This window comes from Epithele typhae, assembly GCF_022376455.1.
Source record: "Epithele typhae strain CBS 203.58 chromosome Unknown BXZ73scaffold_39, whole genome shotgun sequence".
In the NCBI taxonomy this organism is placed as follows: domain Eukaryota; kingdom Fungi; phylum Basidiomycota; class Agaricomycetes; order Polyporales; family Epitheliaceae; genus Epithele; species Epithele typhae.
The window spans coordinates 282,612-309,829 of NW_025954230.1; the positions used below are offsets into that span (position 1 = coordinate 282,612).

The window sequence follows — 27,218 nt, forward strand, 5'->3', positions numbered from 1 at the left end:
ACTGCACTACCTGCGCTTTCCTTGGGCGTCGCGATGAGGGTACATCCTCAGAGGAGCAAACTTTCTTCTTGCTATCCTCCAGCGCCTTCTCTTCCCGCGTAAGACGGTCGTCACGCTCCATCCACAGCAACCATGTCCCGCGAGGTGCAGGTGGAGTCGGGGTCGAAGGGACAGGAGCAGTTTTGCGAGCCTTGTATCTCAAATCCGAGTCATGCGATGAGCCAGCTGTGTCAAGATCGTCGACCTCCGTCACCGACTCGGCGCGCGCCTTTCCTTTCCCTTTGTCTAGCCGTCCGGACGAGGCGGGTCTCGGAGACCGCGAAGGGGCAGGGGAGGGCTCCCGGGCTGCCTTGCGAAAGCGCTCACTAAAAGCATAATCGACAGATGGCGGGGGTTCGAGGCGACCTTGTTCGCGCATCCGCACGATGAGGTCTCGGATCACATCTCCGGAGACGGTTACGGGTGGGGTGGTGACTGGAGGGGGGCAGGGACCGGGGGATTCGGGTGCGATGGATTGTCTTGGACTTGACGGGAGGGTCCAGGGGTCGGTGCGGATGCTGCTGTAAGATGGCTTCGGGCTGGGTTTGCGGGAGGCAAGGGGGTGATGATTAGCGGGCTTCTGTGGAGCAGTTCTCCGAGAGACCTGTAAATATGGTATACTGAATATTGGGAAGTGTGTTAGTGGAACACTCACCTGGAATGGGGAACGATTGGGGACGGGCTGGGAAAGTGTCTGCGAGGCAGGAAGTGAGGATGTTGCTTGAGGCGCGGCTTCGACGGGAGCAGGTGGCTCAGAAATCTCTATTGGATCGTCGTCGTCGTCGTCTTCGATCAAAATAACTTGTGGTGGTTCTGCGCGACGGATTGGGTTTGTCCTCGCCACGGCATTTGCGGGCGGGACGGTCACATTGATCGGGTAGCGTTTTGACTCTGCAGACGAGGTCGTTTGCCCCGCGTGCATGAAAGACATCTCCACATCGAGAGCCCTTGACTGCGTTTTCCTTGCAAGTCCGCTCGCATGCGCTCCAAGAGCTCGTCTCTGGAGACCGGCGGCAAGTAGCAATCTGTTGAAAGTCAACATCAGTACTGTTCACTTTAAAGAGCGCTATGCTCGACTTACTGTGATGCCATGCGCGTTGGCATGTTGCGCATTCGATGAGAACTGTCTCTGGGTTATCGTGGGACAGCTTGCATTTTTCACATGGTTTGTTGGGGGTTGGAATTGTGTTGGACGAGGTGCGCGTCATGGCAGGACGGAATCAGACCCAGTGGCGCGACCGACGCGGAGCGCGTGTGTGTGCGGGGCCCGTGAGAATTCCGGGGGCTATAGACATGGTGGATGTGTGCGTTTGTGCCAGGGTCGCGCTCGTCCTGGACAGTGTTGTGCGCACGCATCCGCAGTGTCGGCTTCCAAGAGAGAGGATGAGGGAGAGGGTTCACGAATTCTCCACGGCCACGACGTCGTCGAAGGATGGGACGTCGCGAAGGATCAATTCCACCGGCGCCTGCACGCGACGTCATAACCGTCAGTCGTGACTTGTGTGCCCGCCACGATCGACTCGTTCCCTCTGCTCCCTCGCTCTCTCCCCTCGTGTATGCTCTCTTTTCCTTCATAACAACCGACCATGGCCTCTCTTCCCAAAAAGCCCGATGGCTTTTTTGACATCGTTGGCCACGCAATGGCCGACATGCACCACGACCATCGCTCTGCGGACAGCGACCATCCTTCGACGCCTCCTCTTGCGAAACCACCTGTGGTGCGTCTCTTTGGCGTCGATCCCGTGCCTTTAGCTGAGAGTACTACAGGAAAACTATCAATACTTTAGTCACTCTCATAATCAAGAACACAATGACGAGGCAAACGGACACTGGCGCGAGCAGGGACAAGATGGTGTTCTGGATGGGTCGACGGGTTTAAAGAAACGGCCTCCGGTGCGTGTACCACCCACATATATGCCTTCTTCACATCCCTCACGCATAATCTCCCTCAATGGTCCTCATGCGCTCCACTTCAAGCAGAAGTTTGAGATCGGTAGAAGAGACGCCTCACCGCCCTCCCCCAATTCCCGAATATCCTTCCCCAGCAACGTCGAAAGGCGACCACCTCGACGCAATCTTTCTGCCTCCACATACCGCTCGCCCATACCTGGTACGCCTCAGCAAAGGACTGGCCCTCCGCGGTCGATCTCCTACAGCTACTCGTTCTCCAGCGCACATGGCCACTCGTTCTCCCCCGCACCCGGTCAAAGCAACTCCTCCGCGCCCTCACGGCAAACCAGCGAGTCGCACGTGGATGAAGACCCAGACCGGGCATTCGACTTCCCGCCCGTCACCTCCCCCTTCCGTGGTGCACTGGAATACCAAGACCCAGAGCAGCGCGAGCGCGAGCGGTCGATGGCCGAGCGCAAGCACAAGCGCAGAGACAGCTACTTCCACGACGCGCCATGGAACCCCATGAAATGGATATCAGAATCCCCTCGCGGCTCGCAAGATGACCTTCACTCTGCCCACCCTACCCCGCGCACCGATTCTGGGCACCCCGAGCCCGAAGACGAAGACCCTCCTCCATCCGTCACGCGCCACTCCGCGGGCCCGTCGCGCCTCCGTCGCGGGCAATCCCTCCCCCACATGGGTCCCGGTTCGACCGCTGGGTCGCCGTCCACGCCCACGCTGAAGTGGGGCCGACTCAAGTCGCTCCTCCCGCACATCACAGGACAGTCCAAGGCGCAGCCGCCGCACTCTGTCGTCACCTCACACAACGTGAACATCACCGACGAGCTCATCACAGGGGGGCTCGCGACGCTCATGTTGCGCCTGTGGGTGGAGCGCGATGAGAAGGGACACCGACGGGTGCCCGGGTTGTTTCACCGGCTGCGCATCCGCGTCAGCGACAGTCTACATCCGATGCAGGGCAAGAAGGCGGTATTCCGGATCGAATGCGAGTACGCGAACGGGGCCGTGCGGTGGGTCGTGTACAGGCAGCTGCGCGAGTTCATCTCCCTCCACGGCCACTACACCATCGCCAATGCATACAATCGCAGCATCGAGACGTTCCCTGACTTCCCCATGCACAGTGCGTACTTCGGTTCCAAGTTGTTTACGGTACTGACGTCTTGTAGCTCTCCCTTACTTCAAGTGGCTTAAGGAGCGCCATGGCGAGCTTGGTCGGGCCGACTTTGCTCGTATACAGCGCGAAACGATCGAGAATTATCTTATAAGTGTCATTCGTGCCGTTGTGAGTGTCTATCTTCACGACTGTTGCCCATAACCTGACATGGTCGCAGATGTTCCACCCATCCGTAAACCGTTTGGCAGGGTTTCTGGAGTTTGGTGCGCTGACCGTCGCACTCGCGCAATCTGGCGGCGCGCAGTACAAGGCTGGCTTCCTCTACCTGGACGGTGTGGCTCCCAAGCCGTCGTTCGGGCGTCGGTCCGCGGGCTGGCGCGAGAAGAAGAAACAACGTTGGTGCGCTGTCCGCGAGAGCTATCTGGTCGCGATGGAAGAGATGGGAGAGGTGCGTCCGAATCCGGCGCGGGCACGTTCGTGGACTGATGTTCGTCTCAGCTCACTGTCTGGGACGTGTTCCTCTTGGACCAAGACTTCCAGATCGAGCGGCCGACGCGCTACTACCGACAAGGCCTGAACTTGATTCATGGACCTGAAGCTAGCTCGGATAGCGAAGGCGAAGGGGAGCACGAGCAGCGGCAGCAGCCGCACATTGCGGTGAACGGGCATGACGTCACCGGCGAGCCCGTCGCCGTTCCCCCGCGCAAACGGCTCGCGTCTACCGTCGGCTCGATCAAGAGCTCAATCTCCAGGGCCCTCTCTCCGAAGAAAAGCCTGCATAGCCGCAATAACACATCTGCAAACAACCTCTCGGCTCCTCGACGGTCAAACGATACCGGCGGCGCTAGTGTGGATTCGGCGAGCAGCATCTCCGGACCACCCACACGCGCCGCGACGCCGATGCTCGATCCGTCGACGCATACGAACCCACTCGCGCTTCATTCGGACCACGAGCCTGAGCATGACGAGCACGACGAGCACCCGCAGTCACATCACCGGAAGCGCAATTCGAAGGACGTCTCCAAACACGTGTTCTATGTCGTGAACTCGCAGACGCGGCTGAAGTTGTACGCGAAGAACGAGCGGCAGATGCTGCAGTGGATCGCGGCGCTCGAGCGCGTCGCGCGGGAGAGCCACTACACGGGCAAGAATCGGTTCGACAGCTTCGCGCCGATCCGCTTGAACGTCGCTGCGCAGTGGCTAGTCGATGGGGTGCGTCGCGTCTACATTGTTCTGCGAAGTTGACGGCTGACGGAGTGCAGCGCGACTACTTTTGGAACCTGTCGAGGGCGATCTTGCTCGCGCGGGAGAGCATCCAGATTCATGACTGGTGGCTCTCTCCGGAGCTGTTGATGCGAAGACCAGGCAAGGACCGGTATCGTCTTGACCGATTGCTGGAGAAGAAGGCGAAGGAGGGCGTGAAGATCTACGTTATCCTCTAGTGAATCTTCCGGTCATCTTTCGTCAGCGCGATACTTACCGTCCCTGCAGCCAGGAGGTCTCTAGCCGTACCACGCCCACGGACAGCAAGTAGGTGTTGATCTGGAGGAGCCATGAGACTAGAATCCTGATGATCGTTGCAGCTACGCGAAGCAGCGCTTAGCATCCCTTCATCCAAACATTATGGTCCAGCGATCGCCTTCCCACTTCCAGACTGGCACCTTCTACTGGGCGCATGTACGTGAATAGTCTCATTTTCATCGCGGCAACCTCACATGGGATCTTTTATAGCACGAGAAGCTTTGCGTCATTGATCAAGCTATAGCCTTCATGGGTGGTCTTGACCACTGCTTTGGAAGGTACGCACCCTCGTCCGTATCCTTCGTATTTGTCGTCATATTCAGGCCGTGTTGGCAGATGGGATACGCCTCAGCATGTACTTATTGACGACCCTGACGACGAGAGCGAGCAGATCTGGCCGGGCAAGGATTACAGCAACCCCCGTATATCTGATTTCCACACGCTCAACAAGCCTTTTGAGGACATGTACGAGCGCGCCAAGGTGCCTCGCATGCCATGGTTAGTACTGTCGTAACAGCTGACATCAGCGACGTTTGCTGACACGACGATTCTCTCAGGCATGATGTTTCGATGCAGATCGTTGGCCAACCCGCGCGCGATCTAGCACGTCATTTCGTTCAGCGGTGGAACCACCTCCTTCGTATCAAAGTAATTTCATCTCTCCTATCTGTCTGTCCAGTACTAACATCCATGATAGAACCACTCTCGAACGATGCCATTCCTTCTACCACCGCCCGAGTTCAAGCCCGGTGAACTGGCAGATATGGGTCTTACAGGGACTTGCGAGCTACAGATCTGTCGATCAGCCGGCCCGTGGTCACTAGGCACGCCGGACCGCGTCGAGCATTCCATTCAGAACGCGTACCTTAAGGCGATCCAGCTCTCGGAGCACTTTGTGTACATCGAGAACCAGTTCTTCATCACCTCGTCAGTCTTAGTGACAACTCTGCATGGATGATGTACTGATACACTCCTAGGACCGTCGTGAATGAGGTCAAGATTGAGAATCGGATCGGCGATGCTATCGTTCAGCGAGCAATCCGCGCTCATCGCGAGGGTATCCCATGGAAATGTTGCATCGTCATCCCGCTGCTCCCTGGCTTCTCCTTCCCCGTTGACCACAGCGATGCTAGTGCTGTGAGTAAAGTCTTCTACGATCCTGGGTCTTTACTCATAAACCATCTCAGATTCGCATCATCATTGAATGCCAGAACAGGACTATCTGCCGTGGACCTAACTCCATCTTCGCGCGCCTTCGGAAAGAGGGCATCGATGTGTGTTGTGTGCTACCTCGTCGTTCCTCGATGCTGATACAATCCTCTGAAGCCCGATGACCACGTCACCGTCTTCTCGCTTCGGAGCTGGGGAAAGCTGCGGGACAATGTCCTCACTACCGAACAGGTCTATATTCACGGCAAGGTGTGCATCGTCGACGACCGCCTCGCCATCATCGGCAGCGCGAACATCAACGAACGCTCCCAGCGCGGTGACCGCGACTCCGAGATCGCTGCTGTCATTCGCGATACAGACATGATCGACTGGTGCGTGACTCCCATCGTCCTCCCTCGCTCGCAACTCACACGCGTATGCCCAGCAACATGGCTGGAAAGCCGTTCAAGGTCGGGCGATTCGCGCACACACTGCGTGTGCGGCTCATGCGCGAGCACCTGGGTGTTGACGTCGATGCACTGTATGAGGAGGACCTCATGGCGTCGTCTCCGACCAAGGAGCCTCACGAGCAGGAACCGTGGGACCCAGAGCACGAGCAGGAGTATGGTCGTCCAGGCGTCACACGTATCAAGCATCACCAGCAGGGACCCATGAACAATATGATGCACGATGCTAGTGAGGGTGTGAAGCAGGGTAGGTGCTACATGCTTCCAACGATACCAGGTTCTCACTTCATCTCCCGCCGCCAGTCATGCATGCGGCTGAGGAGATTGGGTCCACCAAGGTGACCCGGGGCCTCCGCAGCGTTGGTATCAAGTCCCACGGGCTCGACGCCTCCGCCGGCGACACGTACCTCGACGAAGAGCGCAAGATGTACGAGCGAGACGGCGAGAAGGTGCCAGGTTTCGCAAGCTCCGTCGTCCCTACCCTCGAGGAGAAGACCATCCACGAGCGGCGCCCGAAGCAGCGTGTCTCGGGCACCCCGATCGAGGAAGCTCTGGACGAAGAGGACCACACAGACTCCCCGGAGAAGATCGACGGAGACGTGACCCCACGTCCTCCCACTTCGCAATTGGAGGGTTCGAACGGTGTCGCCGACCCTGGTGTCAAGTCGAAGGATTTCTTGCCGTCCAATGGGGCCAATGGTCATGTAGAGCAGAACGGCTCTGCGAAGCGGTATGAACCGCACCAGGCTCGCCTGGAGACTGGCGAGCTATACGGAGCCCCAGCCGACGCGTCCGTCGACCCGCAGCACGACGACCAACCCCCGCACGCGCGGTCGGGCAAGGTCGACGCGGACGAGGGCGAGGAGCGCGCGCCCGGGACACGCTCAACGTTGCGGAAGCACCTGACCGCGAAGCTCGGTAACAAGCAGTGGCAGCTGCCGACACCGACGCCGGTCGTAGACCCTAACGGGTTCGAGGACCCGGTCTGTGACGCGTTCTGGAAGGACGTCTGGGTCGCCTGCGCCGTGCATAACGTGAGCCATGTCCTCGTTGTTGTCTCGGGACCCAGGTGCTGATAGTAAGCGTAGACCGAGATCTACCGCAAGGTGTTCCACGCGATTCCGGACGACATCGTCACGACGTGGAAGCAGTACAAGGAGTTTATCGTCCACCATGAGCGCCTGAACAAGCCCGTATGTGTCTCATCGTCACTCGGCAGGCCGTTTTACTCACGTGGAGTTCAGCTCAAGGACAGCGATCCGTCGGGCCCGCCCCTGGCTCGCGTACCATCCGAGGCTGCGGACCATGATGCACCTGGGCAACAGAAGGTCTCTGAGCACGCCGCCAGCGCGTCTCAAGATGCCCTCGCTCGCGAGAAGGAGCATGCCGACGACGAGGACGCGCGGGACGCGCATACACCCCTCCCGGACAGCTCAACGCCGGTGCCGGGTCAGCGGGAGAGGGAGAAGGAGAAGCGCGCGCCCGTCCGGGGACCGCAGCCGTTCGACCGGGCGGAGCGCGAGGAGATGGAGAATCTCCTGAACGAGCTGCGGGGGCACCTCGGTACGTCGCCGTTCGCATACAAGTGGGATTGCGATGTTGACTGTGTTGGTTGCAGTGGTGTACCCCACGCGCTTCTTGGAGGGCGAAGACGTCACGAACAACTTCCTCTTCCCTTCCGACCGGTGAGTCTTGAGGCTTTCGCGCGGGTTCGGCATAGTGACGCTAACCGTGTTGTTAGATTGCTGCCCTTGCCCATTTACGACTAGATCCCTATCGTTTCGCGATTCCCGACCGTCATATTCCTTCTGTGCCCCATACACCTGGACATTGGGGCAATCGAACTCCCCTCGTTATTGCTTTGATCCTTCGTATGATACTTTCCCATAATACGTTTCTGCCCACATGAGCGCAGACGAAGTGTTGAGTGCCCTTCAAGCTTCAAGACTGGGATGACTGTCTTTGGTGGGCCGATGTCGAGCACAAGCGTTTGTGACGAAGCGAGCCCTACCGGGAAAAGCGGTCGGTGGCACAATCCCTGTGTTGATTGTCGCGACGCGACGATGTACCCCATTGAATAGCCGAGCAGTGTACGTAGACGCACTGCTCCTACAGATGCCCACACTCAACAGAGTATCTCTCCCACCTCGTTCAGTACCACCCAGGTCGGCTCCTTCGTCCAGAGTTTCTTCGCCACCTCCAAGTGTACCTGCCCTAGTCGCCTGCCGACGCGATACTGATGCACGGAGTCGAAAAAGTCGAAGGCCGTAAAAGTCGACCGCTCAGGTCTCTCGGTGTCTCCAACGTCGAGGTTCAAGACGGACGATGTCTGCGTGCAGGGAGCTTACGACCTTGGCGATTGGCGGACTCCTTTATCCACATACTCGACCTTGGGCTCGCGGCCTGGTGATAGGGGTGTGTGAGAGGGGTGCCTCATCAGAGGGAGAGACGTACCGTATTCAAAAGGGTACCGCGAGTCGGCAGTCCTCATCCACTCCGGATCGCCCTCCAGTCCGAGCCGTTGCTTGAACACTTCCAAGCTACCGGTGAGAGGGCGCACGTCGTCCAACCAACTTTCTCTTCCGTTGTACGAGTTGATGGCAAAGACGATCTGGCGCTGGATATCGCATCCTCGCTTGCTCGCGTCGTGCCAGTCGGTGTAGTAGATGCCCAACCCGATGGTGCTGATCCCAGCGTCCTGAGCGGCCAGGCGGATAGCGTCCTCGGTGCTGAACTCGGGGTCGGAGGATAATTCGGGATCGTAAGCCATTAATTCGGGGGTGGAGGAGACAAGGGCACAGGCCGATGGTTCGACGAGATAGCCGTACACTGCGGTCTCGTCCTTGAGGTGCTCGGGGACGTCGGGTATGCCGCACTCAAACCTTTGTGGGTATCGGTGTCAGCGGAAGTTCCCAGTGATCTCTACACCCAAGTACTCACGGCTGTTCACGGTACGGATTCTTGGTCTGGAGGGGAGCCATTGGCTTTGAGGGGTGTTGCGCACGAGGAAGGATAACAACGAAGGAAACAGGGGAGAAGGGCAAAATGCCCGTGTAACAGCTGCATCGAGACGAAAGAAAACACGGGTTGCCTAAACCCACACAAATGCTTCGAGAGAGCGAAAGCGTACCTAGATACCCTAACGCCAAAATGGGACCCGCGAGGTGAATGCCAGGAAGACCACGAAAAAGCCCAGATTGAAGAGACGAGAAGGATCTTCAAGGAGGAAGAAGAGGTAGTCATCTTCAACCCGAGCGTCACGACGAGCGGAAACATGAGCACAACGCTGCGCATTTTCACAAACTTCTCAAAAGAAAACCCACCTAACAAAGGGAAACACATAAACAAGTTCGAAGCTGAAGGCGAGATCCAATACCTTGCTACAGACGGATCTTGCCTAAAAAACGGAGAGGAAGACGCACAAGCGGGAGCGGGCGTCTTCGGAGGTGAGAACCACGACATGAACAGAATAATAAGACTCCCCCCATACATAGAGCAAACAAATCAAACAGGGGAAGGAATAGCGACACTCACGGCCTCCGAAATAGCAGACTTAAGAAGGCCACTCCTCCAACTGACAGACTCGAGAACCGTTATGAACGAAGTGACTAAGCATATCTTCAACAACGAAAACAGAGGATACATAGGAAAGAAGAACTCACGAATAACGAAAGCAATAGTAGCAAAGCTACGAATGCGGAAAGCACCAACAGCTTTCAAATGGGTGAAAGGACACAAGGGTCACGAGCTGAACGAAGGCGCAGATAAACTTGCCGGAATCGGCGCGGAGAAAGCCGCCCACGACGACGTAAACCTGGAAGTTCCCACGGAGCTAAAGATCTCAGGTGCCAGACTCGATACCATGACACAGAAAATAGCATACAAAGCGATCAGAATAGGCAAATCGAGAGAAACAAAAAAGAGAACCCCGACAAAAAAGAATGTCGATAAGATAAGGGACGACTTCTACCAAGCCTTCAAGACGAGACTGAAAGAGGAGACGATATGGAAGGCAATAAGAAAACGTGACAGGATAACAAGAGAGACGGCTCAATGGATGTGGATGTCCGTCCACGATGCATACATGATAGGTAATAACTGGCTGAAACCAGACATGCCCGACGAACTCAAAGCAAGAGCAGAATGCAAAGCCTGCGGACAAATCGAGTCAATGGAACACATCCTTTTCACATGCCAAGCGACAGGAAGGGAGCAAATTTGGAAATCGCTGAATGACATGTGCAGAACATCCGGACTACCTAATATCACCCCGGATTGGGGCTCCATCTTCGCCGCCGGAGCAATAGAACTAAAACAAGACGAAGAAGGAAAAAGAGACACGGCAGGCGAAATAAGATGGGCGACACTGGCGACGGAAGCAGCACACCTGATCTGGAAATTAAGGTGCGAAAGAGTTATCGCGAATGATGGCCGCGAACACTCAGAGCGAGAAGTGATGCAAAAATGGGTTGCAACGGTTGAAAGGCGTCTAAACCTGGACAGACGCACCGCGGCTCAGATGGACGGAAAGAAACGAAAACAAACCATCAACAAAGTCGAAAAAACGTGGAAACCGCTTCTAGAAGACTCAGACAACCTCCCAGACGACTGGGCAACATCATGCGGGGTTTTAGTGGGTATTAAGAGAGGCACATAGCACCTCCTCTTGAATCTTGAGTCCCACACGTCGTGCGTAAATGCATTTCCTCGCGGTAGACCCTATGATTATGATTATGATATGACTCTGTCTGACCCACGGTTTGAATCCCATGGGAACGACAGCCAACACGCTTACACAGGGGGCACAACAAGCCCAATGGGACCAATGCCCTCGTAAGACAAACGTGTTCTACCAAAAAAAAAAAAAAAAAAAAAAGGAAACAGGGGAGCTCGAGCATTCCGTGGCCGGTCGAACTTGGCGAGCGTGTGAATGATGCATATATGACGTCACTACTAGTGGTGGTTGAAACAGCCGCCCAGCGACTGGCGGTGGCAGTCGTCGTCGTCGGTACATAAGGAGTCAGGACGCCGTGTGTGCCACACTCCCAGTTACCAGTCCGTGCTCCCTTCCGTCGAGTTTTCAGTCAGCACTGACACACTTTGTCCACGCTCAGCAGTGAACTTCCTTCGAACGTGAACCAGTCTCCCTAAGCTACGTCCGACTTCCGAAGTGCAAGAGAAGATCAGGGACAACCTTCCGGTTCGTACTCCCTACTCTCGAGCTATTGGTCAGCGTTGGCATGCTTTGTCCGCGCTTAGTGAAGCTATGCTGGCCCCGTCTCCCTCACCACCGAGTCCGACTCCTGAAGAACAAGACAGAATGAAAGACTCCCTTGGTATGATCCAGGTGCGTTCCTTTGACGTAGAAAGCATCTCCTTGGCATCGGATCGGCTAACAGTCGATCTAATAGACCATGCGGGATGACGCCAGCCTCTACAAATGCTACCGGGACCTCAAGGAGGAAGCGGAATCGCTCGCCCGCAGTCCAGGCAACTTCAAAGCGCTCTGGAAGGTCCTCATCAGCTCCATGATCGTCTGGGAGCTCAGCGGGCGCACCGTCTGCCACTCGGGGACAATTCCTCCACCAACGCAAATCCAGAGTGGCAAGTCGGGGGGCTACAGGGGGACCATCTTTCCCGACATCCTTCTTCGCACGAACCACCGACACCCGGGCTCCACCAGGGCATTAGAGCGACGTGATTTCTGCTATCCTTTGCTTGGCGAACTCAAGCGGTCGATTCCTCAAAGCCTCCTGGACGATCCGTCCATGCTCAGCAAGGGCAAGCCTGGCTACAACGCCCTTAGAAGGCTCCTAAAGTCCGCGGCGAATCAGGTCATCCATCAGGCTATTCTTGCGGCACTCGGTGAAGTCCTTCTGCGTGTCTCACTTGCGGTGGTCTTGCTCATGTCAGGTGATTAGGAGACTACATCGCCCCATCTACGCTTCAGCTCGTCATCGCCGCGGGTTCTTTCTGGTCCCACGCTGTTGTTGATGGGGTCGCATTCCGCACGGCCGTGAGGGCTGACAACAGCCTCACGGAGAGGACCACAGCCATCGAACTCGCCTTGATCAATTCTCGGCAGGCGGACGGATATGAAGAAGGTCTGGCAGTCGATGATCTCCACCGAGCTGGAGACTGGATCAGTAGCCTTCTGGGGATGGATATGGAGCTGCGGCCGACAGGCGACCTGCCAGAGTACTTGAACGACCTCGTGACATGGGAGCGCGTGACCGTCTTGGATAGCGAAGCTTCGGACAAGGCATTGGATGCAGTCGCTTCTTCCGTTAGACGCACCATGAGAGAGATGGTCGATTCGCATTGCAACCCGTGAACATTGGTATTATCTGTAGCACCATCGAATCAACAACTGTAGCCACATTGTATCATAGACTGGCAGCCGGCTACTGCACGCATGTATCGACTTTCGAGTTCGTCCAAAGTGATAGTACCTGTAGCAACGCAGAGGGCGATGATCATAGGCCAAAACAAGGGTCAACATCACCTGTCGCCAAAATGCGCGAGGTTCGATGTCAACGAAGCTTACGCTTGAGACGAGCACCAATCCATCCTCGTTGCAGACAAGCTCGCCTCGTTGACCAGGGCGCCGGCGCGCCCTTCGACTCGAACGGACAGGCGAACGACGGGCGAGTTCCAAGGGTTTATGACACGGGTTCGATAGAGTACATATTTGTCGCAGCCACGCGCGAGGGGTACGGCGCAGACGCCGTGGATGTAGGTGCGCGGCGTGGGCGATACTGTACTGTACGGTAGGATATATCCGGGCGAGAGCGGGGCTGTATGTGTAGGTGGCTGGGCGAGAAAGAACTTGGTTGACCCCGGAGACGAGCGAAGAGCACGGACGAATGATGAACGTGGAGGGAGATCAGACACCAAGGGAGACCGGGGGAAGAAGAGAAGAGGGGCGGGCGTGAGCGGGCAGCGTGAGGAGCATGAAGGGGGCACTGCGTGGTACACGAAGGGACAGACGAGGGTGGGCACGCACAAAGACAGATAAGCACAGCGAACGCGAAGGGCCCGAGGCACGGGCGTTCATCTACACGTCGTGCGCTCAACCAACGACGCACAGACAACACAGGAGATTCCAGGCGCGAACGAGACAAAGAGGGATGGGGGAAAATCAGTACAGGACCAGGCCGCGGGGCGAGCGAGTCGAGACAGGAGACCATAGCATACACACAATCTCATCTCATATCCGCACATCCTCCGCGGCGAGCTCCGCCGGAACAGGCTTCGGAGACAGTGACAGTGGCTTGCTCTCCCCGCCGTTCGCTGCCGCATCGCGCTCGTCCCCGACGCTGGTGATGTCGAGCCGGAACTCGGGCGGACTGTCCACACCACCCGCACGCGCCGCGTGATCTTCGCTCGACGCCGTCCCGTCGCTGTCGTCCAGGTGCAAGACCGAGACGGGGATCGAGATCTGGCGCGACCCGCGTCGCGGCGGCGGAGGCAGCGAGGTCATCCCGCCCATCTCGGGCGACTGCTCGACGCTGGGCGGCCCGAAGCGCGGGCTCGTCGCAAACGGCGAGTGCGGCGGAGTGGGCGCCATTGCGAAGAAGCTCATGCCCGCGTCGACTGCAGGAGACCGGGGTTGGGGCATGTCGAGCGAGAGCGCCCCAAGGCCAAGGATGGGCTCCCCGATCGGGGTTGGTGGGAGTGAGTACGGGTCGATGGAGGAGGGCGCGGGTGATGGCGGGTTCGGAAGGGGGTTCTGCGGCGGTGGGATGGGCGACGGCGCGCTTAGGATGCGTAAGCGGCGCTTGATAAGTGAGCTAGCACTCAACACAGTGGGCGAGTGCAGCGCCGGCGACGGGAGGAGTTCGACCGGGGCCGGAGCGGGTGCAGGGGCGGGCGGGGTGAGGTTGCTCGGAGAGGCGGGGATCGTCGGGAGTGCCATCCCACTGCTCAGAGAGCGGCGGTGTCCATGCGAGGCTCGGAAGGACCGCGACGGGATAAGCAAGCTCTGCGTCTGGCTGATAGGCAGCTCGTCCGGACGAGGCGGAAGGGTGGAGGACGGCGGGCGTGTCGACGGCGGAGCAAGCGAGAATCGGCCACTTCGGAGGGAGAAGGACTCGCGGAATGATGTTTTCGTGGCGGGGGCAGAGTGCGGAGGCCGCGACGGGTAGCCAGATGCACGGGGCTTCGGCGTTTGGATGGGAGAGGGAATGGTGAGGAACGATGCCCGCCCATTGCCTTGACCAAAGTCTTCACCACCCGGAGTCGGCGGCAGGGCCATGACCGGGATGGGACGCTGGGGAGGGGGCGCAGAAATGCGATGGGTCGAACGAGGACGTACGTGCGTCGGTGAGTGCGGTGGCGCTAAGAAACCGCTCCCACTCCCACCTCCCGTCGCCCTGCTCTGTGTAGTGTGCGTCGTGCTCACAGTGCTCTCGCTCCTTGCCGACGACACCGACGCCCGCTTGGAGAAGTTCTGAAGGCCCGAGATGAAGCTTTGCGGGCTAGAAGCAGACCGTACGGAGGACGACCTGCTCGGGGAGCTCTGCATATCCGCAGCATACGGATGGCGCTGCATGCGACTCGGCGATGTGTTCGACTGGGCGTTCGAGGACAAGGGGGTAGTCGACGATGGCGGCGTTGCCGGAGGGGGGCCACTGGGGGGCGTGAGGCGTTTCGGAAGTATCCCTTGGCGGGACCAGCGCTTGGTATCGAACGAGGTCCGAGGCGGGCTTTGCTCGTTTGAGCCCCGTGAAGACACCGAAGACCATGACGATCGAGGTCGCCCCTCTTGCCGTGGCTGTGGTGAAATATGTCCACCCTGTCCACCGTTACTGATATTGCTGATGCTTGTCGGAAGGCTAGGACTAAGACTAGGGCTTGGGCTGAACCGCGGACTGGACGTCGTTGAGGGGGAGACAGGCGACGCTGACGACGAAGCGCCAGACATCGCGGTCAAGAACGCGCTACCGTTGTGCCTCACAGGCACCCCAAGCGTCTCCGCTGCACTCGCATTCCCATGGGTGAAAACGAGTGTAGAGCGATCGCCGTTCGAACGAGCTGCTGGCGGGGCACCTGTCGCGGTGTAGGCGCGTCGGCGAGGGGCGGGCTGTAGGGCTCCTGATAACCGGTGCAGGTGCAAGCTAGGACCGTTCGCGGAGCCGTTCATGCCTGAGAGTCCAAGACCCGAACTACGTTGAGGAAGCAAGATGTCGCGGTCTCTATCCTGTAGGATCTTCTGGTCGAGGGACGGCATCTGGCCAGGTGGCGGGATCAAGCCCATTTGCACGGGGAGGTCGTGAGGGCTGAGCGTGCCAACCCGCGGAGTGCCGGATGTCGGACTGGATGCGATGGAAGTAATAGACAACGGACGCTCACTAGACATCCCGGCACTGTTCGTTCGCAGCATGCTGAGTAGGTTCGTCCCCGCGCGGCCAAAGGATGCGTCTTCGGGAGGTGGAGGCGTTTCCGTACCTTCACGTTCCGGGATGGTGCTGAAGGACGCATCCATCGTCGCAGTAGAGGGCGACCGCGGCCTGCTGTTCCCGAAAATGCCTCGGAGCGCAGATACGGCGACCGAAGGTGGACGGCTAAGTGGCGGAGAGGCTGAGCGAACCGAGGGAGTTGGCGAAGTCGTTCCAGCTGTCGATGATGACGGTGTATGCATCGACGTCGTGGTCACCGAAGTCGGCGGGGACACTGGGGTAGGAATAGGCAAAGTGAATATACCCTGCGCGCGCATGGAAAGCATCGCGTCCAGGTCGCCGCGGGGTTCAAAGCCGTTTGACTGTGTCATCGCCCCCAGACCGGCTCGGACCGATCTGCGATGAACGCGAGATGGAGTCAGTGGCTGTACGTAGACTAACAAGCGAGAGATGCGACTGACCTTTCGCTCAGGACCGCATGCTTTATGGTTGCAATCCAATCTTGCGCCTCCGTCGGGACTGCCGTCCAGATTGCCATATCACCGGTCTGTGCTCCACCTATCCGTACCACCCCGCGCCGCCCTCCAATCTCGTCCTGCGAGAGGTACACGACCGTCTCCGCGCTGATTTCCACCCTCTCCAGCTCCCGTTCATTCCCGCTTTCCGATTTGAAGAGATGAAGGTGGGCGACGCTTTGCGGAAGGGACGCCGAAGAATTGGAGCAGGGATACTGCGTCGTGAAGGAGGTAGTGTGGTGTGTCGGTGACCCTGGCGCAGGGAACGGCGACGAGGTGAAGACGAGGACTCGTGTCTTCCACTGCTTCGCAAGAGCAAAGCGAAACAGCGAGCCGGGCGGGTAATGTTTTGCGATGCGAGACGAGCGCTGCACCCAGGGTGCCAGCGCAGACTGCACGGCAGGGAACGGAGGTATCGACCTTGTCGCAGGCGTGCCCGCACGGGTGCTGGAGGCAGGAACGCGCGAACGGGTGGGGGATATGGAGCGGGACCTTGATCTTGACCTCGACCGTGACCGCTCAGAGCGGACGTGGGACTGGGAGAACGAGCGGGTGGGCGAGCGGGCGGAAAGGACGCTCTCACGGTCTTCTAACAGGACGGGATCGAGCCCAATCGACTGTGCAGCGGCGTCGCGGAGACGTTCCCGGTCCTCCTCCTCCTCTGGGGGCAGCGGGGGCGGGGCGGAAATCTCGATGACCTCCGAGTACATAATGGGCGTCGTCGCAGGCGGATGGCTTTTCTTGCCCTTGTTGCGTCCGCGGGTGAAGGGCAGGCTAATGCCGGAGGGGCGGAGGATGCTCCCACGAGAGCGTTTCGGTATGCTGGTATTTGTTGCGCCGTTGGGATGAGGGGAGACGGGGGAGGAGACCATGGACGTCGAGGGTGAGGCTGGGGCGGGGGCGTCATAGGTCACGAATGAGGCTGAGCCGGAGGGATGGGCGGTAAACGGGTCTGGATCCATCAGCGCGTTAGCACCGAGTAGGCGAGAGGGGTGGAGAAAGAAACAAGGAAAAGGAGCTGGGAGAGAAGATGGGACGCATGGAAACCGCCCGGGGGCCCGGTGATACACATGCCGAAGCTGGCAGGGAGGGCAACCACAGCGCCGCGCCGGCCCTGCGCGCCATTCAATGTCGCGCAAGGCGGGGAACTCGGCATCGGTGCTGCGCCCACCACGCACAACAAGCGTTCGGAGGCAAGACGGCCTGCTCTCGTCACTGCACTCGGCGGCAACGCGGTTGGCGCCTGTGGCGAGGACAGGCGCGGAGTGTTGGCCCGTTGCGGAATCGCAGCAATGGGTCTATGCGACATAATGACGCGCATTTAACAAGCTATACCCGCGAGGACTCGACCCAAAAAGACCCCAGAAACAAGGAAAGAGTGACGGCCGAGGACGAAGGATGCGAGTGCTCGCACTGCGTGGGAGGAAGGCACACACCTGTGCCGAGACGGCCGTCCTTGTCCTTCCGCGGGGGCAACGACGCAGTGCGCTTGCGGGCGCTCAGAAGGTCGGGGAGCTTGCTGTGACGGCGAGTGTAGTCGAGGTCGTGCTGGGCGTGGTGAGAGAAGCGGAGGGGACGCGCGACCTGGAGCGGGGGGCTGCCGGCGCGGGACGAGGCCGCGGACATCTGGGGCGGAGAGGCAGGCTGGGGGGCAGGGAGAGGAGTGGGAGATGGAGGGGCGAGTGTGCCGGGGCGTATGTCGTGGAGGGAGAGGCATGGGGGGAGAGAACAAGGAGAGAGTGGGCGAGCGTCAGCACCAGATGTATGCGCATCACGAAGCGCGGCACTGATAGAAGCCACCGCGCGCGAAACTTAAGGGACGAGGAGCAAACTCACCAGCGGGACACGCAGCTGGAGCATCGAGCCGCGCACCGTCACGACCGCGGCGTCGTCGAGGGCGGCGAGGAGGAGGAAGTGGGGGGTAAAGGCAAGGGCGAGCGCAGGCCAGTCTCGTTCGCGGGATGGACGATTCCCCCGATGCCTCCGCCGTGCGCCTATTCAATATTGGACACCACCGCACCGTGCCTGTCATTAATTATGTCCATCATTTTCGCCAGCAACCGGCCCATGCGCATCGGTCCGCTTCCAACGTGGTCGTATCTTACGTGTCCCTGGCGGAGCAACACACTGGAGCACAGGCGGAGAGGCAAGCTCCGGCCTCATTGCATGTATGCGGATGGAGCTGGATTGGGAAGCGGAGTGGCCGATAAATCGAAGAAATGCTTATGACACATCGAGCAGCAGCCCGAGCACTCCCATACGGCTCGAGGGTATATCTCCCGCCCGTCCAGAAAACGGCATCTTCTGCCGCCAGGACAGGTCGCCGAGGAGGCCGGCCACTCCGAGAGCATCAAGACGGGCCCGAGACCGGAGCAGCGACCTCGAACTTGCAATGTATATTTTACCTGCAGTAATTGAAGCGAAATGTCAGACACACAGTCCCCAGTCGGGCCATGTCCGCGCCGCGGACATTGCAGGCCTCGGCCTTCTCAGACATACCCCATCAATGAATGTTCAATGCAGAGAACGACACGCACACATTGCAATCTAGGCACACCTGAGCATTCACCGTCGTTTCCAGAGCAATTACAATGCGTGATAGTCGTACTAGAATACAAATAGCAGCAATACAAACAAGTGCACAACCCGAGGCTCCCAATCCTCATGCGAGCGAGTTCTCGACATCAGCGCTGTCATCCCCAGCCTCAAGGTTCGCGAACTGCTCAGACATACCTCAGTCAGCAAACGCAACTTGCGCAAGACGGCAAAGAAGGGGAGACTCACCGAAAGGAACGCCGTCGGCCGGTGCTCCTCCGCCCAGAACAGCAGCGGCGTGTCGAGCTGCACAGAGTAGTGCAGGTTCGGCGTCCAGAGCTGCGTCAACCCTACACCGTAGTTCCACACCCGCCCCTCCGGCACTAGCGTCATACCAAGAATGCGATCAGACAGCAGGAGTTGCACGCGCTCTGACATATTCGGGTTGAACCCAGGCGGGTTGGGCGACGTGTCCGCGTTCTTCCGGCCCCACTCGAAGCCGGGAACGGTGAGTGTGTGCGCGGAGAGCGAGACCGAACCGGGCGTGAACGCGCATGAGATGCAGATCGACGACGAGCCCCACTCGGGGTGGTCCGCCATGATCTTCGCCTGGGTGCTGACGTCCGTCGGCGAGAGGTGCGACAGCTCCAGCGCCTGTGTCTTGACCCATCCGAGTGGCTCGAGGTCCTTGAGCAAGAAATCGTCGCGGGGAAGTTGGCTCGGAAGCTCGACGCTGTTGTTGTTGCCGCGCTGCGGGACCCATACAACAGCCTTGACTTCCTTCACCTGCTTGTTGTCGGGTGGCGAGACGCCGTACAGGAAGGCGGCAACTTGAGTCCGAAGGTCCGAAGCCGTAATGAAAGCACGAAGGATGTTCTTGGGTAAGACGTAGGTGTACGAGGAGGCGTCGTCCTTGACATCGTCGTTCGACACGTAGATGTGCTGCAGACGGAGAGGAAGGTGGGTCGCCGAGATCGCGCGTACTCGCCAGTCCGACTTGCTGCTGAACACCTGCTGCTCGTAGTTCGTCGCTGAAAGGAAGACAATGGGTCAGTCATGTAGGTTATGGGAATGATCGACCACTTACTCGTCACCGTCTGAATGGCGTCACCGTGGACGTTCGTGGTCTGCGTTTGCACCGCGGTGACCTGGCTCTGTGCCTCGGAGCTCTTCTCCAATTCGGCCATCTGCTGCCGCTGCACCGACGGCGCCGCAATCTCCTGACCGAGAATGATATCACGGATTTCGCTGGCGGTAAGGGATGCAATGTTGACGCTGTTGCGCTTGCCGAAGTCCTGTATGTGGTGCCAATCAGTGTTAAGTCCGCCGGAAGCCTCGGGGATTACATACCGCCAAGATGAGATCCTTCAGCGCGACCTCGACCTTGATCCAGTCCTCGTCTGACAGGGATGGCCAAACGAAGTGAGGCTCCGTGATGGTGTTTTTGTCCGGACGCAGGACGATCTTGGCCTTCTCGTTGTTGACATGCAGCCCACGCAGGAGGAGGATGAGACGAGAGAAGGCAGTGTAGCTTGAGATGGACTTGAGCCAGTCGTCGTACAAGTTGAACAGTACCATCTGCGGCTGGGTCGCACGCTAAGGGACAACAACTGATGAGCGGGTGTCATGAGAACTATGAGGTCGGAACTTACCAAGATAAGATCACCGAACTTCTCCATCTTCATGCATGCCTGGAATGGCAGTTGGAGCTCGCTTCCCTTGATGACGATGTTCGGGAAGTCGAGCAAATGAACTTCGAGCGGGTCCAGCATACCCTTGCGGGTGACGATAACCTGCTTCGGCTGCTCTTCGACGGGCAGGGAACGGACCAGGGCGGCGACTTCTTCGGCAGTCTTCCACTTCGCGAGCTGACCAAGACGCTTCTGACCGGCCCAGACACTCGTATGGATAATCTTCAGGAACAGTTGACCGGAGCGAGGATTGAAGATGAAGATAGCACCGTCTATGTCACCCTCAGTAAGAAACTACGCAGAGTATGTGAGAGAGGCTCACTGATGGGCTTAGTCGTCAAGTTACCCTCGAACGTCTTGTGACTACGTAGACCGTTAGCCTCAATATTATGTTGATCTTATGTGGAGAACGTACATTGTGACACGGTAGACGTTGGTGTCGTCGACGAACCAAATGATCTGGTTCGAGAAGAGCTCTGAATAGTTCTGGGAGTTGAGATACGGCTCAGTTGGCTCGGACGAGTAGAGCTGGAGGCCCTTGCGGATACGCTCGCGGAGGACATGGCACGCCGGGTTCGCCTTCATGATTTTGGCCATGGCCTGCTGGATGAGGGGCTTAAGACCAGGGAACCAGTTGCCGTAGGCGGACCACAAGTTGTACGCGAGATCCATGCCGATCATGACACCAGTTGGCGAAGGGTAGATACTCATGGAGTCCGAGATCTAGAAGGGAACAGATTAGGTGGAGGCAGGTACAAATCTGGTATGCAACTGCAACTCACGTAGTCGAGGAACTTGGCACGAGTGTAACGTTCAATATCGTGCGTGTCGAAGTCACCCCAACGGAGCTGCACGTCGATCCAGAACTTATTGCTCGTCGTACCGTCAAGAACGTCCTTGCCCTGCAACAAGATCGTGAGGAAGGACCGCATGAAATCTCAACGAGGCGGCATACATCAGTGACCAGCGAAGGACGGGCGATGTTCCACTTGTAAGCCGAGAACAGGAGGATGTCGGCGCAGGACGAGTTCATCTTGTAACTCTTACGCGGGTGGATGGTTTCCTTCTGCACCGTCTCAATCTGGAGGGGCTCAAGCTCTTGGTCGAACACTTGACACTATCGACAGCGCCAAGAATTAGCTAATGCTTCACTCAAAAAGCGTCAGATAACTCACCAAGTCCATGACGACACTCTCGTGGACTGTGAGAACACATTAGACTTTTTATGTCGCTCAACAAAACGGCGCAGGGACGTACTCTTCTGCCATAAGTGCGCACGGAAGATCTGGATCAAACTGATTTTCAGGGTCGGGATTTTACCGTGCCTGCGGGGACATCAGCGCCTTGTCACATGTGCACTGAGCGTGAAAACGCGCACATGAAGATACCCGTGAGATCAAGCTGGACCTGGAAACCGACGTAGACATTCGCGCGATTGATCGTAGGACTCCACCAGAGCGTGAACCGACGGTTCGGGATCTGGTTCAGACCGGAGCGCTGGGCGTTCGTGAGCTTTTTGTACCGCATCGACTCTTCGAAGCCGGACGCCTTTTCCCAGAAAAGACCCTCCCAGGTAGGGAAGTACGTCCCCTTGAAGAGTGTGTGCTCGAGGATGCCTTCCACACCGCCAAGAGCGGCGATGACGTCGACACGGTAGTTGTTGAGCTGCCATAGCTTGCCGTCGTGGCGTTGCGACGTCCACCAGAAGGGGTTGTGCTTGAGGAGCTGGTACTGCTTCCAATCCGTGCGGACACGCCAACCGCGGTCGTACGCGAGGGTGTGACGATCCTTCTGGAAGAGCGTGTTGATACGAGGGATACCGCGGTCCCAGCTGTCCTCGAGATCCTCCAGGGTGAGACGGCGGTTTTGAGCGTTGGCTTCCTTGCGCTTCATCGAGTATTCGGACCAGACGCGCGCGGAGTCCATGAACTCAGCCTCCCACGGCTGGAGGTATCGGTACAGGTTGGGGATGAGCTGGTCTTCCTCGTGCGACATACCAGCGCGGAAGTGGGTGACTGAGAAAGGCGCTCTGTCAGACCCGCATATAGCAGCAGTGAAATCAAGTACATACCACCGACGTCCGTCTGCTTTGACCACCGCAAATCACTTTGAGGGATAAGAACGTGACCCATGGACAGCATACCAAGACCACCGAGCTCCTTCGGCGTGTAGAAAACGACCGGCGGGAAACGGGACGGCATCTTGCTGTTGAGACCGATCTTGACACGGGTCTGGATCTTGTTCTCCGCCTTGACGAGCGCGTCGAGAAGCTCGTTCGTGTGGATGACAGCCTCGCGGTAGTAGGTCATGAGACCGATGAGCGCCGTGTTCCACTTGTTGACGATCTTGGAGAATGTTGTAGAGCCGGAGCTCATGAGCACTTGACGGATGCGGTTGTTGAACTGCTGGACACCCTCGTCCGACACGCGCAGGAACGCCTGGGCTGTTCGCTCCTTCGTTTGCTCGTTCGTCAGGTTCCATACAGCGTCCTTGAGCGAGAATTGCTCTCCACTGAGGGTGCGGATCTTGGGCAGGATGCGGATCTCGAAGCCACACATGGAGAAGAGGAGCTGGGGGTTCTCCTTGGAGTAGACACTAACGAAGGTGTCTTCCCACTCGATGGTCGTGAGCGAACGAGGGAGACTCTGCTTGACATTCCAGAAGACGGCGCGGCCCAAGTTGACGTCGTGCTTGATGAGACGCATGCGGCAATCGCGCGGCCAACAGCGCTTGTTGTTGTAGCCAATGACGTTGTTGTTCGTTGGGTCGGGGTTGGCACTGAGGTACCGCTGGATGAGGTCGCGGGACTCCTCCGCGGTGAAACGGAAGAGAACATGAATCCTGTCGACGTAACGGGAGTAGAGCCGGATCGGGTGGCGGGTCTCTGTGGCCGAGTCGCGGTACTGCAGGAAGTTGTTCGGCATCTGGGGAGGACCAGCCATTTCGCTCGCACGCTGCAGGCCCAGGATGAGCAGATCGAGGACGAGACCGTAGTACTGGAAGACGAAAGCTGAGAATTGAAGGCCTCGAATGAGACCGTACGCATTCGTGTGAGCCATGTCTAGAGAAAATATTCAGCAATCATTGTGTTACAGCTATTGGCCAACATACCCTTGTAGGTCAAGACGGTGTTGTTCTTCGCCGTGATGTAGTCCGCCAAGTTATGGTCCAGGATGAGACGGAGCAGACGGTTGAGGAGAGTAAGATCAATCTTCTCGTAGACCTTGGAAAGGACGGTCTCCATCATGACGTTACACTCGCCCTCACTAGTCTCCCAGATGTCGGTCAAGTTGTTGATTCCTTGACACCACTTGTAAACGAGCAGCGGAGGCGGCTCGGTGTCGGCGGGCTTGATCCAGGAAGGGAAGAGACCGCGCTTGTCGGCCTCGAAGAAGAGGAATTGGTCGAGGTACTGAAGGGATTGACGTCAGACGTCATCCCACCACCAGGAAAACGGGATAACTTACAGCGTCAGTGATCTTCTCCACGGGTTCGATGTCGTAGCAAGGAATCAGCTTATCGTAGGTGTCGAAGAACTCGATGCCAGATTCCTTGAAGGCGCGCTGAGTGAGCAGCAAGCGCTTGATGCGTGACAAACACTCGTGCGGGTTGTCGTACGCCTGCTCGATAAGTGCCAGCTCTTCACGCTGCGACTGGTTAAGGCGACCCTTAACAGAGTATGCCTCCTTCAGCTTCTCCAACGCGAGGACGAGGAGCTTCGTGTCGTGCTTGTAGTTCAGAGGACTAGATGATGCTTGTTAGAAATTTCAGGCAGAGAGTAGATTAAAGGTGCCGAACTCACGGGAATGGGATAGGCGAGAACTTGCGGCTCTCGAGCCAGTGGACGGTTGCAGTGTAGATGGCTACGGCCTCCTCGGCGCTGATGTATGGCCCATCCTTGAGATAGCCGTGCTGACGCTCCTGCTCGGCCTTCAAGTACAAACGCGTGAGACGACCCAGATTCTTCTTGACGACAGCCTTGTCAACCGTTGCGCCACGTCGGATACGTTCACGGTTGTAGTGAGCGACAGACGTCCACCAATCGGCCTTACTCTTGATGTACCGCAGGATGATGTTCTCGATCGCCGTGGGCATACCGGGAACCTTCCAAGGAATGTTTGCCTTCCAGCACCGCCAGGCCTCAGATAAGTGCTGCAGGATAGTCTTCGCCTTGTTCTGCTTGATCGACTCTGGCATCATATCGAGAATGTCGTGCATAACGGCGGCACGAAGCTCGAGATCGTAGTGGGACTCAACTCGCTGCTTGGTCACCGTCTTCGCGATACCCTTGCTGTTTCGGCCCTCAAACTGACGCGCGAGAAGGTTACCGAGCCTACACATCGCAGATAAGCGACACTTCGCAGAATAGGACATAAAGCAACGCACCATCGCTCAAGAAGGGGGACAATACCACGCATGAAAAATAGCCACACACGCCATCCAGGTGCCCAAAACCCACAGCCAGGACCCTTGCCAACGGGGCCAGTGTTGAAGCGGTAGTAGATCAGATGCTTCAGGTCCTTCGTCATCCGGACTTGCCTCATAAGCTACAACAATTGGTCAGACCATGTCCATGGGACGCTTTCGGACAGAGACGAACCTTGTACTTGTACCGGTACATGCCAGTCAAGGCGCCGATGTGCCCAAAGATATACTGAAGGGCGTCCGCGAGCTGGAACGCGTCGACGTTGCCGAGACGGAATTGAACGTGCGCATCCACGACAAGCTTAGTCAAGCGCAGAATTTCACGACACAAATGGAATGCGTTTCCGAATCGCGACTTCTTACGCTCCTTCGTCGTGAGGGTCCTGGAAACCACCGGGTCAAACCCATGCGCAAACAAGCAGTGTCATCACTTACTTGACTGGCTTCAAGTTCATGTTGTAGTCGAGATGCAGGTAGTTCAAGTTCTATGCAAACTATGAGAACGACACAACATTTCGAGTGAACGAACACTTACCTTCCGGTGAATGAGGAGGTTCAGCATGTTGTAGCCCTGACGGCACACCTGCAGACCGGCCTCCACCCAGTCGAGGCGCGTCGTCTGGAAGAACTTCGTCGCCTTCAGCTGGCGGAAGAGGTTCTTCTTCGTCATCGCCTTCTCAGGGCGCGTGTGAAGCTCGTTGAGGACGAAGCACTTCAGAAGCTTCTGGTACGAGACGCGGACCTTAACCGGCTGGCCAGGCGGGCAGTGCTCGAGATACCAGTTCTTGACGAGTGGAATGTCCTGAGCACGACGCATGCGACCGGAACGGCGGTTGTAGGGCTCGGGCGCCCACCACAACGCGATAGCGTCGGCGGTGAGGTCATTCTCCAATGGCCTGTCCTCCAAGAAGGGCTCAAGATCTTCTGGTAACTCGAAATCGTCGTCGTCCGCGCCGTTGGGCCCGAAGATGGTATCCTCGTGTGATACGAGCGGCTGAGAGTTGAAACCGCGCAGCGAGATGGGGTTGATGAGGGGGTCGAAGTAGAATGCCGGAAGATCTGGGTCGTCGGTGCGGATGTACACACTCTTCGGGGTGTGGTAAGGGGCGATGTGGACGGAGCGGGGGAGGGAGTTGTACAAGTGCGGGAACGCGACGCGATACTCAGTACGAATTTGCTGCCGAATGATCACCTTGTTAATGTCGTTGAACTCGTTCCAGTCCTCGTCGAATGTGTCCATGTCGCGGTAGAGTGGCTCGAACTTGGGGCCCCCGGGAATGGCCATGTTCAACGCCTTCGCGGTGAAGAACGACCTCTTATCAAACAGATACGACGAGTTGCTGTCCGTATGGTCGGAAAGGAGCGTCCTTCCTAGGCGATAGAGGTTGGCCATAATGGGAAGCGTCAGGTTCCAGTACCGGTAGGACGACCCATTGACATGAGGTGTGTCGATGAGAGGCTTGGGGTCGTAAAACCAGTCGTGAATGGCAGCGTCCTCCTCTTCCTCGAGATCCAGCTGGATAGCCTCCAACGGTTCAACATCCAGAACGTTGTCACCATAGTCGAGAGGGGGTTCCTCGTCATCGAATGGCGGGAACCGCATGCGCTTGAAATGCCTACGGTCGCGCTTTTCCCTGCGCATAGCGACCCACATGGAGCTCCATTGCGCGTGGTAGACGGGTTCGATGACCCGTGGAATCTCGTTGACGAACGTGATTGCGCCCGTGATGTGGTAGAGGACTGGGACCTCCCGGACTTGCTCCCATGGGTAAGGGATGTTCTCCAAGAGCTTCATGACGGCGTGGGGTACGTACTTCAGAGCACCAAGATGTACACGCTTGTCGTTGCGGAACTTGCGGTTACTCATGTCGCCGTGGTCCTTGATAATTTTACGGACATGCTCTGGAGGAAGATCCTACGGAAGAATGAGCACTGACGCGTTATATGTGCAAGCAATCATACATACCTGCTTGCCCATGTCCACGAATCCACCTTTCCTCTTTTCGCCATACCGCTTCCTCTGCATTTGAATCCATTTCTGGGACTTTTGTGCGAGAACCTCGGGAGGCATACGCGAGCTTGAAGCTTCGCCTGGACCTGGTTGAGAAGCCATTCCAGGAGGTGGAGGAGGCATGCCCAGCATGCCTGGAGGGGGCAGGGGCATTCGCATGCCCGGAGGGGGAGGGGGCATTCGGGGAGGGTAGCTCATCGTCGGGGATGAGAGGAAGGTTGGGGCCTGCTCACGAAGCGCTTCCTTCGTTGTTGACGCGTGTTGTCACGTGATCCTTTCAGAGCCTTATCTTCGTTTTGAACTCCGCAAGTACGGTTCCGCCCTAACTCTCCTTTCGGAGAATCAAGAGCTCCGACTCACAATGAACTACTCAGACTCTTTGAGGAAGCTTGACAAAAACACTATGAACTTGTCAGAGGTCCAGAAGGCGTGAATT

The 27,218-nt window shown here is 57.7% G+C and overlaps 7 protein-coding genes across 7 annotated transcripts; 4 read left to right on the plus strand and 3 right to left on the minus strand.

The window, feature by feature from the left end:
• Positions 1–1,625: 1,625 nt before the first annotated feature.
• On the plus strand, positions 1,626–7,973 carry BXZ73DRAFT_49976 (phospholipase D; the record flags this gene model as incomplete). The annotated part of the gene is made up of 22 exons (XM_048020353.1): positions 1,626–1,757; positions 1,807–1,932; positions 2,029–3,073; positions 3,120–3,235; positions 3,285–3,515; positions 3,566–4,279; positions 4,330–4,508; positions 4,559–4,597; positions 4,651–4,744; positions 4,799–4,866; positions 4,925–5,086; positions 5,146–5,236; positions 5,286–5,515; positions 5,566–5,725; positions 5,776–5,862; positions 5,915–6,129; positions 6,183–6,451; positions 6,508–7,238; positions 7,293–7,397; positions 7,449–7,767; positions 7,823–7,889; positions 7,946–7,973. The coding sequence occupies 22 exons, from the start codon at positions 1,626–1,628 to the stop codon at positions 7,971–7,973; spliced, it is 5,208 nt and encodes a 1,735-aa protein (XP_047875958.1).
• Positions 7,974–8,548: 575 nt separating this feature from the next.
• On the minus strand, positions 8,549–9,185 carry BXZ73DRAFT_103314 (uncharacterized protein; the record flags this gene model as incomplete). Its single annotated transcript, XM_048015541.1, has 3 exons — positions 8,549–8,607; positions 8,659–9,086; positions 9,145–9,185. 3 exons carry the CDS (start codon positions 9,183–9,185, stop codon positions 8,549–8,551), a joined length of 528 nt encoding a protein of 175 aa, XP_047875959.1.
• Positions 9,186–9,247: 62 nt separating this feature from the next.
• Positions 9,248–9,772, plus strand: BXZ73DRAFT_23426 (uncharacterized protein; the record flags this gene model as incomplete). Its single annotated transcript, XM_048017675.1, has 1 exon — positions 9,248–9,772. A coding segment is annotated over one exon (525 nt), but the record flags the coding sequence as incomplete, so codon positions are not given.
• Positions 9,773–9,868: 96 nt separating this feature from the next.
• BXZ73DRAFT_19209 (uncharacterized protein) lies at positions 9,869–10,852 on the plus strand (the record flags this gene model as incomplete). The annotated part of the gene is made up of 1 exon (XM_048017579.1): positions 9,869–10,852. A coding segment is annotated over one exon (984 nt), but the record flags the coding sequence as incomplete, so codon positions are not given.
• Positions 10,853–11,524: 672 nt separating this feature from the next.
• BXZ73DRAFT_103315 (uncharacterized protein) lies at positions 11,525–12,538 on the plus strand (the record flags this gene model as incomplete). The annotated part of the gene is made up of 3 exons (XM_048015542.1): positions 11,525–11,551; positions 11,616–12,069; positions 12,126–12,538. The coding sequence occupies 3 exons, from the start codon at positions 11,525–11,527 to the stop codon at positions 12,536–12,538; spliced, it is 894 nt and encodes a 297-aa protein (XP_047875962.1).
• Positions 12,539–13,414: 876 nt separating this feature from the next.
• Positions 13,415–17,746, minus strand: BXZ73DRAFT_50034 (uncharacterized protein; the record flags this gene model as incomplete). The annotated part of the gene is made up of 3 exons (XM_048020364.1): positions 13,415–16,001; positions 16,067–17,072; positions 17,557–17,746. 3 exons carry the CDS (start codon positions 17,744–17,746, stop codon positions 13,415–13,417), a joined length of 3,783 nt encoding a protein of 1,260 aa, XP_047875963.1.
• Positions 17,747–18,782: 1,036 nt separating this feature from the next.
• On the minus strand, positions 18,783–26,980 carry BXZ73DRAFT_50035 (pre-mRNA-processing-splicing factor; the record flags this gene model as incomplete). Its single annotated transcript, XM_048020365.1, has 21 exons — positions 18,783–18,839; positions 18,905–19,686; positions 19,743–19,950; positions 20,006–20,251; positions 20,308–20,618; positions 20,669–20,709; positions 20,762–21,069; positions 21,129–21,248; positions 21,302–21,463; positions 21,522–21,547; positions 21,604–21,671; positions 21,725–22,361; positions 22,418–23,407; positions 23,458–23,758; positions 23,814–24,090; positions 24,149–24,679; positions 24,733–24,893; positions 24,947–25,154; positions 25,207–25,256; positions 25,307–26,686; positions 26,738–26,980. 21 exons carry the CDS (start codon positions 26,978–26,980, stop codon positions 18,783–18,785), a joined length of 7,107 nt encoding a protein of 2,368 aa, XP_047875964.1.
• Positions 26,981–27,218: the final 238 nt, after the last annotated feature.